At 35.2% G+C, this 18,678-nt stretch overlaps 1 protein-coding gene across 1 annotated transcript; it reads right to left on the bottom strand.

Annotated features, from left to right (window-relative positions):
* Positions 1–1,402: 1,402 nt before the first annotated feature.
* On the bottom strand, positions 1,403–17,519 carry LOC147393252 (P-loop containing nucleoside triphosphate hydrolases superfamily protein). The gene is made up of 8 exons (XM_086455089.1): positions 16,302–17,519; positions 15,676–15,850; positions 10,986–11,079; positions 10,584–10,673; positions 5,880–6,992; positions 4,813–4,981; positions 2,849–3,006; positions 1,403–1,895 (listed from the first exon to the last, which is right to left on the bottom strand). The coding sequence occupies exons 1-8, from the start codon at positions 17,320–17,322 to the stop codon at positions 1,653–1,655; spliced, it is 3,063 nt and encodes a 1,020-aa protein (XP_086311215.1). The 5' UTR covers positions 17,323–17,519; the 3' UTR covers positions 1,403–1,652.
* Positions 17,520–18,678: the final 1,159 nt, after the last annotated feature.

The following is an 18,678-nucleotide window of genomic DNA, read 5'->3' as shown; positions in this document are numbered from 1 at the left end:
TTGTGCAAACAATGGCCTTAGGTACCATATGGTACTGCAGCTCATTGAGCTAGGCTTCAGTACAACCTGCCTGAAATTCTTAATGCGTGCACGTGCGCACGCAATAACACACACACACACACACACACACACACGCGCGTGGACAACAAATCGGGTTTGGATTTGACTTTGTGTCTTTTTTAAGGATCTTTTTACCCAAAATTTTATTATTATTTTATTCAATTTCAACCATTAATATTCTTCAACCGTTTTTAATGTCTTTTGGATGGTTGGGGTTCTCCAATATTCAAAAACAGGTCATTTTAAGACTCAAGCCATTGATTGGAGTTGTCTAAAACCGTTGGGCTTTTGTATATTAAAGTGGGCATGCGCCATGCCCTAGTGTGTAAAAGACATAACCGAGTTCTGATCTCTCACTTCCTCTCTTTTGTTCTCTCTCGGATGCACTTTTGTTCTCATTGTTTCTTATCTTATAAATCACCAAATTTAGAGATCCATGTTCTCCCATAGTCCCACTATCCCACTCTAAGGGACAGACACGCAGCTTCAGTACATGGTAATTGTTATTCTCATTAACATAAAAAAAAAAAGTTGGATACATTCCCTCTAAAACTGATGGCACATTCAATCTGGCCCATGGGCCCTTGATATTTCTCTTATTTGACCTATAAATAATTTGATTAAGAATATATAACTATTATAATAAAATAAATTCAGATCAAGGACTATGAATCAAATCTAAAATAGTATCAAATCCAATAATAAAATTATGTCTATGTATCCACTAAGGCCCCTGTAAGATTATTGGGCCAATTGAGCATCCCAAAAGCCATTTTCCTTGGGAGAAAATCAAATTATTTCTACAAATAAAATAACAAATTCAAACCTCTCATGATGTGTTGGATTACATGGGCTTTGCATCACTTCACATGAGGTTAATGCAAATAAGACTCTTCGCTTATTATTATTATTATTATCTTCGGAATCGTGATAATCTGACTACCCCACAATCGACTCTCTTGACATGACAAGTTTGGGAACCATAGATCTGTATGCCTCGGGATACAAAACTGCACTTCCCCATTTAAAAAAATTGTACCCCGAGGGAACTGTGTATCCTGAGGCGTGCAAATCTACAGATTAGTCTCACCCAAAGAGTGGGGAGACCCAAAATAAGAAAGAGAAAAAGAGAGTTACTATTGTCATTAGGGAATTTATATCGCACACAAAAGTCTTCCTATAAGACAATAACCAACCAAACAGGAAATTAAGTTTGATGTCTGGGGTGGTAATAACAGTTTTAAAGAATGTACCCAATTTTCATTTCTCCTACTTTGAGTTGGGTTTCTACTCAGAGTGAGAAAAGCTCCTTCAGCTCTGACAGGACTGGTTAAGAGAGAGAGAGAGAGAAATATTTCAATTTCACTTTAAAATGGATAGAAACAACATCCTTGTTTCTGGATGAAACTGATCCAATGGTTGTTATATACACTTCTTTCAGAATTTTTCTTTTTACAAATTGAAAGGCATGTATACAAATGGCTGTGTACAGAGGAACAAAGCATATACTTACAACTGTCCTCCGAAATAATCACCAAATTTTGGTAAAATATATAATGGTATTTTTTTTTCAGCTCCATCAATCTTGTCTATCAAGGGATGGAGGGCAACAACGGGTTCATGCTAAGTCCAGATCCACCAAAAGTATCAGGGTCAGCATGCCTTACTCTTCCAAAGTGTCGTATATGACGCAAAAGCCTAGCCAAGAACGTGTTGTGACCTATGGTCGAGCTATCACACACAACCGCTACATGTTTGCGAGCTCTGGTTATAGCAACGTTCGTTCGCCTACTATCACCCAAGAATCCAACAGCTCCGAGTGTGTTTGATCGAACCTACAAAACATAACAAACTTCTTTTAAATATCGAACCAAAAAAAATAATAATAATGTTGGAAGAAAAACGCTTATGTTACATAGTAATTATTTACATAAGATATTTTGATAAATATAAAGATTTTATTGAAAGAGAAATAATGACATGAGCGAGGTCCGGATAACCTAACTAAAAACGCTGACAGCATGCAACCAAAGAAAAAAAAAATGAATTACTATTATGGGTTAGAACTTAGAACTAAAATACCAAACCCCATTTACATACAAGATCTTCAAAAAATAATCCCCTACAATTGTTAAACATCAAAGACTAATGGAACAATGCTTTGATGCTGAGAATGACTATTTTTAAAGTGTATAAACCCTTCTGCAGATGTTTTAGAGATTTATAAGAAATTCTTCCACTTCAAGCTTGAGAGACAAACTCTTTCAAGTTCATGGAAAAATATTTACTCACTAATCAGGTATTGAGTAGAATCTCCATCCTAGTGAAAGAAAGATTATGAAAGCTGCTATTGGCACCCCAACTTTTACTTATTACACCCTGATTTGTCAAATTATTTAACATATCCCAATTAAAGATTAAAGCACACCATTCAAACTAATACAAAGGCTTGACTCAAATTATTATCTCAACGGTACACAATATTAGCACTCCTTCAAACAATTTCAGTAGTTGTTTACAATTATGATTAAGCTCATATAAAACTTAAACCCCCCTCCCCTCTAAAAAAATGAAAGAGAGCTTCTATTGGCACCCCAACTTTTACTTATTCTCAACCATTTACTTATTTTCTTTATTTTTAATTGGGGTGTAATAAGTAAAAGTTGGGGTGCCAATATCAGCTCTCAAGATTATTCCTAGTAATAAAATCTTTTGGTTCAAAAAATGCATTGAATGCTGAAAGATGTATAAATTGAAGAAAAAATACACAATTACTTAAGAAGAATACCATTGATATGATTACAGCATCTGCCTCTCGACCTTGAAAGCTGTCCACAGTTGCAACCTCTACGCCTACTGCTTCTGGCACCTCATCAAGCCTATTCCTTAAGAGTTGAACTTGAGCAACATAAGGAGATTGCACTGCAATGGCAGTCGGGCTAACTCCTGGAAATTGACTTCTAAATTAAATTGGCATTGAAAGTGAATGGATCTAGAAAAACTAATCAATTGAGTAGAGTACCATCAAAAGTACATTTAGCAAGCATAAAAGAAAAAAAAAATGATACTTTCCGGCAGCAGAATTCCCAATCAAAATATAACAAATGTGGAGGTAAAATCAAATGGAATCAATTTTTCCAATTCTACTCTATTTACGAACCGGTTATCAATCTGCATAGTCTACAGAGTTAATATTGCAGGCCAACAAAAGTTTTTGATCAATGAAAAGTATCGGAAGTATGGAAAATCAAACTGAAACATATTTCATAGTTTTGGAAACTAAATAAAGTTAATGGATGTCTATCACAATCAAGACGTATCTGTGGTTTTACATTCATGGATTAACATAATCTTACCATATTTGTTCAACTGGGAAAGAAAATAAGACCTTAGCCTAATCTACGTTAGGATCAACAAAAGCATGATTTTAGAACTTGACCCCAGTTTACACTAAGAAATGATGAATATGATGGGAAAGATATTTGGACATGTTTTTTTACACAGGTCTGTAGGGCCCACATAGAGATGGAAAAATTGTATTTGGATTCATTCTACTCTAAGAGAAGAAGAAGAAGAATGGAAGTAGCTACTAATCAAAAAATGAAAAAGCACAGAAGTATATTCAAAATAGAGAGAGAAATGTAAATAGGGAAGGAGCATAAAAAGAAATGGAAGAAGAAGAAACAGAAATTAATGGCATTACAAATCCGGTCATGATTGTAAAGATTAGACCGAAAAAAAAAAGATGTACTATGTCAAGGACTTTTACATAGATTAAAATTTATTACATGGACAACTTTATCTACTATAATGAGAGAAGGCGGAGTAGAAGTGGTTTGACACCAAATTTTGGAACCCATAGATACCCCCGCTTTTACATTTGAACCTAATATAATTAGGGTCATTTTGATCCAAAACCAAGAAAATTGCAACCTACTGTAATTATGACCGTACAATCACGTTGGTTAGTTTTCAAAATTACAAAAATATCCTTTTTACTAGGTAATCTTCACAAACCCTACAATAAATATTTTAAATTACAAACTAGCCCTTTTGATACATGTGTGTTTGCACATGCCACTTTCTAGTTTTATTATAAAGCTATTACGTAACGATACTTAAAAAGGCACCAAAAAGGTGTCGTCTCCCATAGGATATAAGCTTTTCCAATACCTTCTTGAATAAGGCATAAGCCTTTAAAAACCTAAAAAAACGCGGTGGGGGGCCTTTCCATAATGCCTCAAGGCCTTTTTGAGAGCCTCACCTTGAACCCATTCTCAAGGCTAATGCTTTCCAATGCATTTATAAACATTGCTTCTTAATACTAACATCATTTTTCCTTGACGTACATGCCTAAACCATCTCAGTTGAATTTCCTTCATTTTATCTCCAATAGGGGTAATTCCCAGTTTCACTCGAACTTATATTTATATCTTTGTCTTTCCTGGTCTTACACTCATCCATTTTGCATCCTAATCTCAGCTACCCATTTTATGAAGGCGCCATTATTACTATATAACGTCAGAGAAGAACGAAGGAGGTCGAGATTCAAAACGACTTACCTCATATAGAGATGAAATATGCTTTTGTACTGATCTAACTGATTAAACTAGCATAATATTTTCAATCAAATTTGTCAAACATGTGCAACCTTGATCCATACTACAATTCACCACTCTTTCATATTACCAATGAGATTGCAGCATTTTTTAGTAATGAATAAATAATATTCAAACTGCTAAGAGCACATACCAGCACAAATCAAAGAAAAGACATGTTGTACAACAATATCTGCTTCCCCTTCATTATAAAAGGAACCCGTGCCAGCTGGGTCTAGATGCTCCTCACAGCCAACGGACAAGCTGCCATATGGCTTTCGCGTATCAAGCAATAGAAACGGGCACTGAGTTATCCATGTGGCCTGCAATTATGTATGGGCCGTGTTAAAATAATGCTTTGCACACTTATAATGAAAAAGAGCACAAATAGTAAGAAAATAACTAGCTGTAATATATTTGATATTCTAAGGTTAACAGATATCCAAGTTCTCCCATCTCTGTAATGACGGAAAAATGATTTGGTTAATATGATATTTCATGTTTGAATAGTGCACAAAGCAAAACAAAAAATCCATGCAGACATTATTACCAAATTATAAATTTTTTTACATAGAATATAGTAAGTGTGTATCATGTGCTAAAAATTCACTGATTGCCCAACTCGTCATTACCTAAAATCGAAAAATCTGGACCTGTAACTAAGGAATACAGTAATAAATAAGACAAATGATGTAAATAAAACGATAAAATAGAGGATGTTTGAAGAAGGGAAAAGCAAAAATATCAGAACTTTGAGATGCTATATCGGAGTAGGGAGTATGCCAATTACTAGATGAAAACCACTGGATCTAAGTGTCCAATAATTTTTCATTAGTTGATATTGTACGTACTATTTGTTCTATATTTTCAAGACAATAAAAATGCAATAAATAAATAAAAGAACTAGAGAAGGAAAAGAATTTCCATATACTAAAAGCCAGATGGTTCAATAATAGAGATGAAACACAATCAATTCGGGATAGCCTTACAAAACTTTCTCATCCCTTTACAAAAGTCTAAGACCCTTCAACCATTTAGTCATTTGAGGACTTTGTTTTCCGTTGGGATGTAGTTTGTAAAGGCAAACTGATCGCTCTTCCCTTTTTCTTTTCCTTTCTTTGCTTGCTTTTGGTAGGTTCTTGTAAATTCAGGGTCACCTCGACCCTTTTTTCAAATAAAATTTAAGCTTATCAAAAAATGATTTATGAGATTTAAGTATACCTTGACAAATGGAGAATCTATGAGAAGATGTGAGGATACTCTTGGAGAAGACAGCAATAAACCATTATACATCTCTTTTGAAGCCCAACATGCTATTGCATCATTCATTCGGTATTGTGTCATCAACATGGTTGCGAGAACCCCTTCTTGCAAAGTTGAAGCTCTCTCCAGAAGAGATATTCCAAGTCCACCCTCCAACGCTCTTCTAGAAAGAACCACCGGAGCTAGCTGGCATTGATCCCCTGCAAGAATACAACGCTTTCCTTGTAAAATTGGGATCCAACAAGACGGTTCAATTGCTTGGCTTGCTTCATCTATAACAACCAAATCAAACGTTCCAAGCCTTCGAATCAAAGGATCCGCTGCTCCGGTATTAGTGCAGAGTACAACTTGAGCACTTGATAATACTTCCTTCACAGTCTCCTTCTCTTTCTTCTTCAATGTCTTTCCAAGTTGTTTAAGAAGCTGGCGTATTCCAGCGGCTAAAGAATCATCCTTCAAACACTGCCTTAAGTCCTTTCTTAGATCTGCTTTCTTCCTTTCATACTCTTTCCGAAAAGTTGAAAGCTTAGAATTAACAATTTCCCCTAAAGACTTAGAAGCTACAGCCGAAGATATTCGTGCCGGGTTTCCAACACGTACAATGTTTAGTCCAATATTGGAAAGCTTTTCTACCACGTTGTCAACAGCTGCATTAGTAGGTGCTGTAACAAGCACTCTTTCGCCTTGTTTAACCGAAAGTGCTATTAGTTCTGTAAGTAAACCTGTCTTTCCGGTACCAGGAGGCCCTTGGACTATAAGAACAGGTCTCTTCTTGTTCAAGCCTAAGGCGATTGCTTTTAGTTGAGAATCATCGTAGAGTCCACGCTCTAGTACTCCATCCAACTCTGTTACGCTCCAATCCACCAAATGATTCTGCTCTAGCCATGTGACATCTTCATCGTCCCCAAATAAAGTGGCTACTATAGCAATTGAAGGATTTTTCTTTTGTAAACCATTCTTCTGGAGTAACATTAGGGCTTCACAATTCCGCTGCAAAAGAAGACAATAACCAGACAACATAAATTCCAGTGCAAACAGTAGAGATTTCTCACACATGCACACATACAATGGTTAACTTCCTCCTTACCCATCTCATTCAAGTTAGAATTAAATAACACGTTCTTCTTCTCCTAATAACAATATTTAAAAAAAAAAGGGTATCCATATATCATCGTGAAAAAGATAAGTTAACCAAAAGAGAGAACCTTCAAAGGTTTAAATGGACCCAAAGCTGCTGCTGAAGCCTAATTATTTATTAATTGCTTAGATTAGGACACAGCTCCCCCGAGGAGGTCCCGAGGGGCTCTTAATGCCATACCCGTATCAGAATACCAACCCAAAGATTACTATGAACAGTCCTAGGGCCACTAGTTAGTACTTTTACTTCTCTAGACTTCTTTCTCTAGGCTTCTATAGAGTTCAGGTTGCAAGGTCTTGATATCTGGTGTGAATCCACTTTCTTAAAGGGTTCAGAAATGAAACTAGTCTAGAAGGAAAGAGGTTCGTTGTTGGCTGAGGTCAACAAATTGTTTGGCTTATAACTGGACGCCATCCTTTTTTTACCTTCTGGTCATCTAGGTGAGTTGGGCGAGAGTGCAGTCAAAAGCCTTGGATATGTACAATCATACATAACTAACCGAGCGAATGGGGTTCAAAGTGGTTTGGGAAAAAACTCTCTTCTAGAAAAACTTCAAAAAATTAAAAGTAAAAGTTTCTCTTACCATAAGGATTCAGTAGATGAAATGATCTGCTAACACATGGAAGACCATATAAAGGTCAGACAGATATTTTCTAGAAATGGAAAACCTCATCATGTGAACTGGAGGCCAAGAATTACCTAATGAATCCAGTGTAACACCATAATGACCATGAACGGTTTTGCTATTTGATTATCTGTTTTAAGGAATTGGTGCTCTTTTCTCCTCAAAGTTATCTCTGCACATTCTTATTTTCTGTACTTGTTTAAGCAAGAATTTCAACGACAGAAATTTTGAACTTAATTTCTAGTTGTGGCAGAAGATTTCCCCAATTGGAGCCAATATTGTAGGTGCACGGTACAAGCAGAATAGGAACAAATTGACCAGACTTTGGGACTTTCAACCAGCGAATGAGCCCTTCATTTCTGTCTTCCTCGCCAACCTTGAATTTCCAGGGTTTTATCTACTATGCATGTAACTCCCACAAACAGGAGCAATTAGAAATTCACTCTAGAATCACGACAAAAAAATTATCATGGTGAAAAGCCCGTAACAGGTGGAGGAAAAAAAGGGAAAAAATAAAAATTCTTAAAATATATAAAAAAGAAAAGTAAATGCAAAGATAAGGCAGAGAGTTCCTTATGTACATGGAATATCCATATGCACCAACTTTAGCTATAGAATTAGGGACGTATTAGCATCCCAGAAGTCTGTCAAAAATAAAGTCCAACCTCTAACCAGTCCCTTATTATCCTTTTCCCAATTAAATGCATTCTTTGAACTGCCTTCAATAAAAGAGCCCTTGACAAGATTTAAGACATTAAAGAAGCGCTTTCTCTTCCACCTTCTTAGCATATGCTTCACCTGTTGGGCCTCATAAAATCTTAAAATTTTACGTACTTAGTTTCTCCAAGTAGTACTAAGAGATATTACACTTTGAACAATGTTCTCCCAAATTGCTTGAAGGTCCACATTTAACAACTGAAGTTCCTACAAATAAGTGTATACCCTACCACTAATCTCTGCTGAACTTTGTTTAGGTGCTCCATGGACCAACATTTGTTTTTAAAGATGCAAAATTTCTGTGCTTTCCACACTATTCAACAAATCATACAAGGGAAATGAAGTTCATAATTCCTTTGATATCTTGCAATTAATAGGTGATCCACTAGTCTAGCACAACCATTTAAGCAAAAGCCTCCACTATTTTTGAGTCCCACCTACTAGCAAAAGCCTCCACCGTTGTTGGGTCCCACTTACAAATATAATGATTTCCCCTATAAGGGAACAAAAAAATCTCTTTATGAAATAAAATATACAAATAGGTAAAATAAAATAGAGATAAGGAACAGAAGTCAAAAAGAAAACTATTTTAGCACACGAAACATATATATAAACCTAAACTAATCTTATAATTGAATTTATAGATTACTTAACTAGATTTTCAATAATCACTAAAAGACCTTTATTTTTTGTCACTTCTTTCATACAAAAACTTTCAACTTACTTTTGACTCCCAAAACATTAGTATCCCCACAAAGTCCTTAAATTGTTGTTGCATATTTGATGGCTTTTCAATCAAATATACGAGTGAAAAGTTGTTTCCTAAACATTAACGAAATCTAGGCCAAATGAGATTGAGAATCTGGACCTTGAAATGGGTCTTAAATGCATCATCTCCCCCAATTGTAAAGAATTCGACCACATCAAGTTGGTCTAACCATGTAAATTTACCATATAATATTATAATCATATTGTCATTGTAACTTGTACTTATTCTCCCGTGTATTCTGTGAACTTAAATGATTCTTCCACTTCACTAAAAATCATTTATACTATCCTCGACATACGACGTGCCTACAATGTCTCAACTTGAGTTACTCAAAGCGTCAACAAGTGGGTCTATTTAAGAAGTGAGAGCATCCTCAAAAATTAGAAATTGAACTATTTTATGCCTGGAAGCGGGAGCAAGATTCCAAAGCAAACGGGCATTAAGGTCTCAACAACCACTAGGTGCTCAATTTCTTCTGTCTACTTCAGAGGAACTTGAGCTTTTGGAGCTTATGAGCTTTAAGGCATCTTTGGGTAAGATAATGTATGACACATTGAAGAGTGGCAAAATGCATGGTTCAACATATTGCATCCTCTCGAAATGTATCAGCTGCTACACAAACCTACATTCTAGATTCTACATTACTTAATTAACTATGTCATCATCATTGAAACATTATCCAAAAGATTTTGGGTCAGCTAAGTGAATCATGTTCCTTCATTCAATTCAACTTAATTAACTAAAATTAATCATTCTATGGATACAGTAATGACTAAAAAAGACCCTAATTTTTCATCATTTCTATCACAGCAAAACTTTCAACATTATTTACCCCAAAACATTAGAATATCCATGAAAATCATGAAGTAGTCATAGAGCTTTGAATGAGCTTCCCAACGCTTATGACGGCTTCTCAATCAAATACATGAATAAAAAGTTATGTTCCTCAAAAATCAACAACATCTATGCCCATCTTTTTTATGCATGTAAAGAGACTAATATGTTGTTCAACCCCCAAAAGCAAGTTTTCTTTTAAAAGCCTCAATGGGAACTTACATTGACTATGCCAACTATTCTTGTCTACTACCAAGTCGCATGACAGGGAAGATGTAAATAGGAATTCCTAAGGAAACCATGATAGGGGAAAAACATTTCAAATATATCTAAACTTGCAAACCATGGAAATACTCAAATTGCTTTTAACAAACCTTACTTCCATGAAGCTTATAAGCAGGTTGCTTTTCATTCAGTGCTTCTATAGGATCTCAAGATCCCCAACACCACCAGTAAATGCTGCTATGGATCTAGCCAACACTTCATAATCATCATCAAAGCCTTGCACAACTTTAGATCATTCAATTAAGTTCAAGGCCATTTCCTACATCGATTTGATGCCTTAATATCAACTATTACCTCAAACTGCCCTCTTTTGGCCTTCCCTCCTCTTTCAGATCCTTGAATTGCACCAACAATCTCCTTTTCACCGGTGTCATCAAAAGGCAACTATTGCATATAACCCAATGTTCATTTACCTTAATACCTATTGGAGCTACTCTCAGATTCCTCAAATGTGTTCATTTCCTAATCTCTCTTTCCTTGTCTTTCTACTCATCCACCTCAACATCTGCATATCAGCAAAGCTCATTCATGTTATTTCTCACTTGTGCAACAAACTTTCTACTACTTAAAGCATAACCAGCCGTAGTCTTATTTCATACAAGATTACCTTAAGTCTGATCTCTATAAATCAACCACATAAACCTATGTTACCTGGATATATCAAATCAAAATGATTGCCCTATTTATACTGCATACTTCAAGTTCAAAAGTAAATTTGGTATCCACACTTATCAGCTCTGTTTCCTTCTTGTATATGGGAAACATAGTATGGTATGCCAAAAGCACTTCTCTATATTTAAACAACCAGTAAATAATTCCCATCTAGCATTTTCCAAATCTTTCATATGATATGTATTTAATAGCTGCTCAAGAATCTGGCTTTTCAGGACCAACATTTCCAACACCCTTAATCCTCCCCACTCCTTCCATGTTATGTAGTTAAGAAAGAAACAAGAAAACCACAGGACTTTAAGGTAATTGTTTCTAATAACACCAAAAGCAAGATATTCTACAATTGGATATACTTAAAACCCCTAGCACTGTCCTAAAAAATATTGGCTAATGCATGAGGGTATTGAGGATATAAAACAAAAAAGCACTCATATAACAAAAAATACATAAAATCAGCTGGCTTGTTTACTTTTCTCCATCTATGCATTATCACCCATTCTTGAAAACCCTTTAAGAGCTCAAGTGTAGTGCTTGCAAACCATCAATCTTTCCCAAAGCCATTGAGAGGAGCCTTCAATAGTGTTTGTTGAATCACATATATTATAAGCTTTTGAATCCCCAACAATTTAGCCAAATTTTCTTACAAAATGCTGTAAATTCCAAAATATTCACTACTTATCAACATCATAACCTTGTCCGAACTATTTGGGATTACTTAAAAGTTTCCAACACTCGCTCTAAAATTAAATATAACCAAATTGTTTTCAGAACTACTTCTTTAAAGTTTGTCACTGGTATAACCCTGTCAAAGAATTTCAGGTTTTTCTTTGAAGATATCCACTATAGGTGGATATTGTAATTGGGGAGGATTCTTAGATATGGCTTATTTTTTTGCCTATGTAGCATCCAATGTTTTAAAACCTGGACCTATAATGCGGAACGCAAATCAAGTCAACGATCAAGGGTTCCGACTAAAAATTAATAATTATTTAGATTGTCACTTATTTGGGTCTAGATTTATCGTTTTATCGTTCGAGATTATTTTAGATTAGTTATCTATTTAGTTTCTGTTTTAGGATTTTAATTTTATATTTTTTGGGGCTTATTTTGATGTTTTAATTGCCCATGGTCTTAGTAAAATATTTAGGGGTAGTTTAGTAACTTTAGATTGTCTTTTATTTAAGTTTATTAAGGTTGAAAAAATTAGGAGAAAGAAAGTTTTGAAAATTAGGTTATTTATTTGGTATTTTAGTTTGATTAAGATTTTCAGAGATTTATTTTCTTCATATAGATTGTATTAGGGTTTTGTAAAAAGAAGAATTTGATGAATCAAGAATGAGTTTCTTTCATGGAGTGAAATGAGTTCTTTACCATTCTGAGTGTCATTCCAAGAAACCCTTGGTTCCAAGATTCTATCTTCCTCCCATCTTCCATTTTTTTTCTTTTTTTTCTTGATTTTCTTGAAATTTTGAATTCTTGAATCCATCAAGAATCGTATTTTCTTGATTTTCTTTAAATCCTTATTGTTCTTGATTCTCTTGATTATTGAATTCTTAAAGTCTTGATCTTGATTTCTAGAATCCCATTTTATTTTACCCTTAATCCTTCCCCATTTTCTTTAACCCTTATTTCATTAATCTGTTTTCCAAATCTTAACCCTCAATCATTTCCTTACCTTACAAACCTTAACCTTTAACCCTTTTTATCTATTCTACTGAAAATGTGGTAATTGCAAAAAAAATTATTTTACTTTTAGGTTTACCCTATCCTAGCCCAAATCCTTAACTCAATCCCCAATCAGATTTCCCTAAACCCCCTTATTTTCCGCTATCCAACCCAAATCCTTAACCCAATCCTAAACCAAATTCCCTAATTTCCCAAATTCCCTCTTCTTCCCCCACCGTCCTGCATCAACCAGACATGTAACTTTTCATGGATCGAGTCAAATTAAAAAAAAACCATTTTTGAAAAAACCAAATGACAGGTCTATTTAATTGGTTGGACCGGTGACTTAGTTGACCCAAACGGGTCAATGAAGACCCAGATTAAAAAAAATTATTGTTTAAACATGCCCTTTCACGTTTTTTTTTTAATATTTGAGATGCCCCATGTTTGGAAACTAATGACATGCCCCATTGACCTAAGGTCTTCTGAAAAATAATATATATGTACTCATCTTTAACCTATTACCTATAACAAAAAAAATCATTGATTTTTCTTCCCAAAACAAATCACTTTCAAGCTTTTCAAGCTCGAAGGTAAAGTATTTTTAATCTCTTGAAACTCATCTTCAATCCATCGTCTTGAACTTCAACATAATCCTTTGTAGAAAACCCTTGAATATTTCCATCCAATATTTTTTTTTTTTAATAAGTCAAATTTTTGATAATAGGACAAATCAAGAAAAATAAAAGCTAACTTCTCTCCTCAATTACATTTCCCACCTAAACAATAAATCTTCAAAAAACAACCCTCTAAACTCTTTAAGTTGTTTATACCAAAAAAAAAAACAACCCAAGCGTGGTAATGATCAACTCTACAAAAAAATTTCTTTCCCATCGAACGTGCACTCAATCCTTTCTTTCCATAAGCCCCCACAAATAGCAAAGGGGATGAACTTCCAAAGAATCATTAACTTGCTAGAAAAGGATGGAGACTTCCAACCACGCAAAAGAGAGTTGATTGAACGAGAATGACACCAAGAGACCCTAAAGAAAGAAAGGAGGAAAGGAAATGGGACCTAACCCACAATGTAAGAGAAGATTATCAACACGTTCCCCGTTCACCTTACACATACAACAAAAGTCCACCAAACAAAACCCATTATTCTTAAGAAGATCTACCATAGGAAGTTTGTTCAAAGCCACCAATAAAACCCATTACTCTTAAGAAGACCGACAGTAGGAAGTTTGTTCAAAGCCGTCAATCACATGAAAAAAGGCACTTTTGTGGGCACTTTTCTAGACCAAATAAAGGAGGAAGGAAAGCTGATGTCATGATTACTTTCAAAGAATGAATGAAACGACTTAACTGAGAACTGACCATCACTATTACCTTTCTGGACCTTGTGATCGTCCGTATATAGGGAAAGAATGCAAGAGGATAATAGACCTATGATAGAAGTTTTGTCATTTATCTCCCAATCGTTAAATCTTCTTCTAAAACCAAGATCCCAGGATACACCCCTTTCGTTGGAAATCAAAAAGGCAGAGACAATCACTCTTTTCCTTATAGACAAAGAGTACAGCCCTAGAAGTATCACAACACGAACAATCCTCTCCCCACTTCATAGCAAATATGCTCTCCCATGGCTGGCCTCAATCTAGAAATACCTCTCCACACCTAGGTTATCGAATTCGTTAAAGTGGTACCGAACTATGAACCGGTTTGATCCGAACATGTTCACAGTACAATTCACTCTTAGTACGTGGAAGTTAACAAACCAAACGAATTGCTTATTTTTCTTTAATTTCTCCACACCCCCTTCACATGTTGATATATTGAGATATCCCCTAAATATTTAAAGAGATAGAATACCCCTTTGACCTTGGTCTTTATTAATAAACTGATGAAAAATGACCAAATACATTCATCTTGTTACCCTATTCATCACATGTTGATATATTGAGATATCCTAAATATTTTAAAGAGATAGAATACCCCTTTGACCTTGGTCTTTATTATAAACTGATGAAAAATGACCAAAATACATTCATCTTGTTACCCTATTCATCACATCAACCTTCAAATGCCCTCATTTCTGTCTACCCCTACGAACTGGGTTCATACTCAAGTGATGAACCACCAACCGCGAACCCGAATTCGAACTGATTGAACCCTCAAACCAAGTAACATAGCTCCACACACTACACCCATAAGGAAGTCTGCACGGTCTGCTCTCCCAACCCATTGGATCCTCACCGTACTTAGCTACAATTATCTTCCTCCAAAGTGCCTCGTTCTCATTTCCAAAGCTCATGCTAATGAGGTTTGAAGGTTGAAGACGATAGAATCTTAGGATTGAAGAAAATGATAAAAAATTTGTGAAGGTTAAGTAGATAGAATCTTAAGACTGAAGATTAAGATTTTCAATCCAAAATTCAATCATCTTCTACTTCAAAATCCTATCCTATTCATGAGGTTTAAAGTAGATAGAATCTTATGATTGAAGGTAAAAATTTTGAAGCTTAAGTAGTAAGAATTGAAGATTAGGGTAAATAAATTACTCAAGATGTTGAAGATGATGGAAGAAGTTAGGTATTGGGAAGCATATATTCATTGTTTACATTTTGGGTCAGAACAGTTTGAGCCAACGGTTGGACCGATTGGGAACTGCCCTCAACATACTTCACGAATCTTTTTTTTTTCCTTTAGTATACTTATAAAAAAAATATATGATTTGTCACTAACAGTGAGCAAGCATCATATGAAACAAGGACACTCCATTTTGTACCCATGTGTTAGACACACACCAACAATACTGACCAAAGAAATAATTAATTCCGTTACTGTTTATTTGGTTTTAATGTATGACGACATTTCAAAATGCATCCTTTCAATATTGTATACCTTACATGAACTGAAGTATACAAAAAATATGCCTCTGAACATATAAAATGAAGCACACAGGCTTGTAAGCATACTAGACTTGTGGGGGTCAATGTGTCTGAAACTTGTAGCCATGTGGGATACCAGAACACGTCTGTTATACTACGTGAGGAACCCATCCTCTCCTAAATTGTTAACAAATCCCTGCATGCAAGATGTTGCACCAGCACCCCTACTATCACACGTTCTAACACAAACCATGTCACCGGGAGAGAGTGTGGTAGGCGGTAATCGATGGCTCCCTTCAACCTTGAACAAAACCAAATGCATCCCCCCTAATCCTGTAAACCATAGTAAAAAAGTCAGGGTTCAGGAATAATTTGGCAAGAGAAAGCCACGGAAAAAGTTGATGAATGTCAGGAAAACATTGGATAAGTTAAAAAAAGAAGAAAAAAAATAAGTATAAAAACGTATTTCATGTACTTAATGATAAAATAACACTTTAAAAAACTAAAAATAAAAATAATCTGTGATTTCTTTAAAAAAATCCTCCATTAAATCATTATATTTTTGAAAACTCAAAGATTTGATTCAAAACTTATGATTTTTTGAAAAAATTGATATTTAATCAACTATTAACATCGTGATTTAAAATTAAAAAAAAATCACAGATTTCTGTCACTATGCTGAAACATATGTAATGGGTTCATATAATCATCAATTGAAGAGCACTAACTCAATCAAGAACTAATAACCCACTACTAAATGCAAAGCGAGTAATTGAATTCTTACCCGTAGAAGAGCTAACTGCACTCAAATTGCAAATGGTGTCACAAAGCTCTTGTTGATCCTGACCACGACTAACCAAGTACTCAATTGGTTTCGATGAATCAGAATTCACATCGGGCATAGGAACAGCATCCAATTCCTCTTGTGTAAATTCCAATTCCGCATCCCTCTCAATCCGAAGAAGATCAGACATGTGTTTCGCAAACTCATCGATCCTGCTCTGTATCGCCTTCACCTTCTTGAGATCCATTCCTAATCCCCTAAGCACGGACTTCGGCTGGGGAACCTTTCGCACAATTGCTCGATGCTGAGCTGAATTGGCAAGTTCTTTGAGGAGTTTCCACGAATCTGTCTCGCGCCAATCGTCAATAACAGATTTACGTTGAAGGTCTTGAAGAACATCTCTCAATTCTCTCTGGAAGTGATCAAAGAGTGTGGGGTAATGGGTGCAAGCTTTCAAACAAAGGGATTCGAGACCGAGAGGCATCGGAATTGCATTGAAGTAAGGTTGGGATTGAATTACAAAGGTTAGGCCAGGACCCATTCTTTGACTGATCTCCAAGAATTCACCTTGGATCTCGGCGGAGGCGAAATCACTAGCCATGGTTCTCATTCCTTGGGATATCCATTTGACAACATCTTTGCCCAAATCTCTCCACCCTAATGGGTCCCCATTTTGATGGAGAGTTCGAACGCTTACGGGTGGTGGTGGTGGTGGTGGTGGTTGTTGTTGTTGTTTCTTCTTATTGTTCTTGTTCTTTATAGATATAGATTGGGTATTGGTGTTGGTGTTGGTGTTGAGGGTGTTGTTGCAGATTAATTGTAAGAATGGGAATCGAAAAGGGTACGAAGAAGAAGAAGATGAGGAGAAGGATGGGGACGAGAAGAGAGAATGATTGATTGAGGGGAAAGAAGATAAGTAAGGAAGAACATTTTTCTTTTTGTTCTTATTACGGAGAAGAAAGTTGGACTGTGAAGAAGAAGAGATGATACAACAACCGAAGAAAGATGAAGATGCCTCCATTTGCACCCCCACTTTTCAAACCACACCCACCAACCCACCACCTCCAAGGGGAGATGATACGGAGAGATTGGTATGGTGGTGATGGTGGTAGAACTAAGAGAGATTTACCCTTTTTTTTTTTTTTTTTCTATAACTTTGGATTTAGAACAAAAGTAAGATTTGTGGTGGTGGATAAGGCAACAATTATTTTGTTTGAAAAAAAAAAAAAAAAAAAAAAAAAGAGAGAAAAAGTAGAGGAGAACTTGTTACTTGTATTTTTCTCCAAAACAAGAGGAGAGAGAGAATGAGAGATAGGAGAGAATAAGGAAATGAGAAGAGAAACTTGATTTTGATTGGGTAGATAGGATTACGTGGCTAGATTCTCCATTTGTGTGGCGGAAAAAGTGAGAGATTCCAAATAACTTTGCTCACAGTATCAGAGGTAGTACAGATGCAACGTGTTCAGTTCCCATCCATATAACAGATTCCTCCTTTTTTATTTCCTTCCAAAAATTAGGGTTTGATTCTAAAATAATGTAACTATGACCTTTTCGTTGACGTTAACAGAATACCCGTGTTTAAAAACCGGACCGGATTTTAGAGATTTTTTTTTTTTCTATAGCATCTTTCTTTTATGAACGTGGCATTAACGGGACCAGTCTATTTGCACACATATAAAAAAATAGGGCATTTTACCCCCTCGTTTACCTACTTTAACTTTAAAATAAGGAAAAATTAGTCGGAGGACCAGACAAAGGGATTTCTTTCTAAATAATTTATAAGTTTTGGACGGTCTTTTAATAGTAGACCCTGGACTTCATCTCCCACATTTCTCATAATTGAATGTCCTAACTATTCGAATTCATCATTTTCAGTCAAAAAAATTGAATTTTTAACATCTCAATTGAGTTTCGAAGATTCCATTCCGTCGGAAATGATTTAAGAAAGAAGAATAAACCATTTTCAAGGATTTTTAAGATGCATGAAAAATATTAGGACTTTTTTACTTATTTTTCTTAGTTTTATATGAAAATTGATCAAGAATGATTCTTTTTTATTGAAATCATCTAAATAAATTATTTTCTCAAGTTTTTAATTGGTCTTTCCACGTATTTTTAGTAAAAAAAAATTCAAAAATTGAAAATGGATTGATTTTACTAGTGTTGAGTTCGACAGTAAAAATTATGAACTTGATAGAAATTAAAAAAATCTAGTTCGACAATAAATAAAAAGTGGTGAACTCGACAATAAATAAAAAGGCAATGTGTTCACCAATAATGAGGGACCATTTAGAAAGAAAAAGTTTACTAAATGTCCTACCAAGCTACCATAAAAAATTTAAGAACTATTTAGAAAGAAATCCCTCCGCGGGAGTCC

The sequence above is a fragment of the Akebia trifoliata genome, chromosome 10 (assembly GCF_017979445.1).
Source record: "Akebia trifoliata isolate Shusen 1 chromosome 10, ASM1797944v1, whole genome shotgun sequence".
Taxonomy (NCBI): domain Eukaryota; kingdom Viridiplantae; phylum Streptophyta; class Magnoliopsida; order Ranunculales; family Lardizabalaceae; genus Akebia; species Akebia trifoliata.
Note: the sequence above shows the minus strand (reverse complement) of the source record. Positions and strands in the feature narration are given on the sequence as shown.

Coding starts and splice junctions, on each gene's coding strand:
- LOC147393252 (XM_086455089.1), bottom strand. CDS start 17,322: ATGGAGGCATCTTCATCTTTCTTCGGTTGTTGTATCATCTCTTCTTCT. Junction 4,982..5,879: donor TAGATTCTCCATTTGTCAAG/GTATACTTAAAT, acceptor ACATAATTGCAG/GCCACATGGATAACTCAGTG. Junction 3,007..4,812: donor CTTTTCTTTGATTTGTGCTG/GTATGTGCTCTT, acceptor GTCAATTTCCAG/GAGTTAGCCCGACTGCCATT.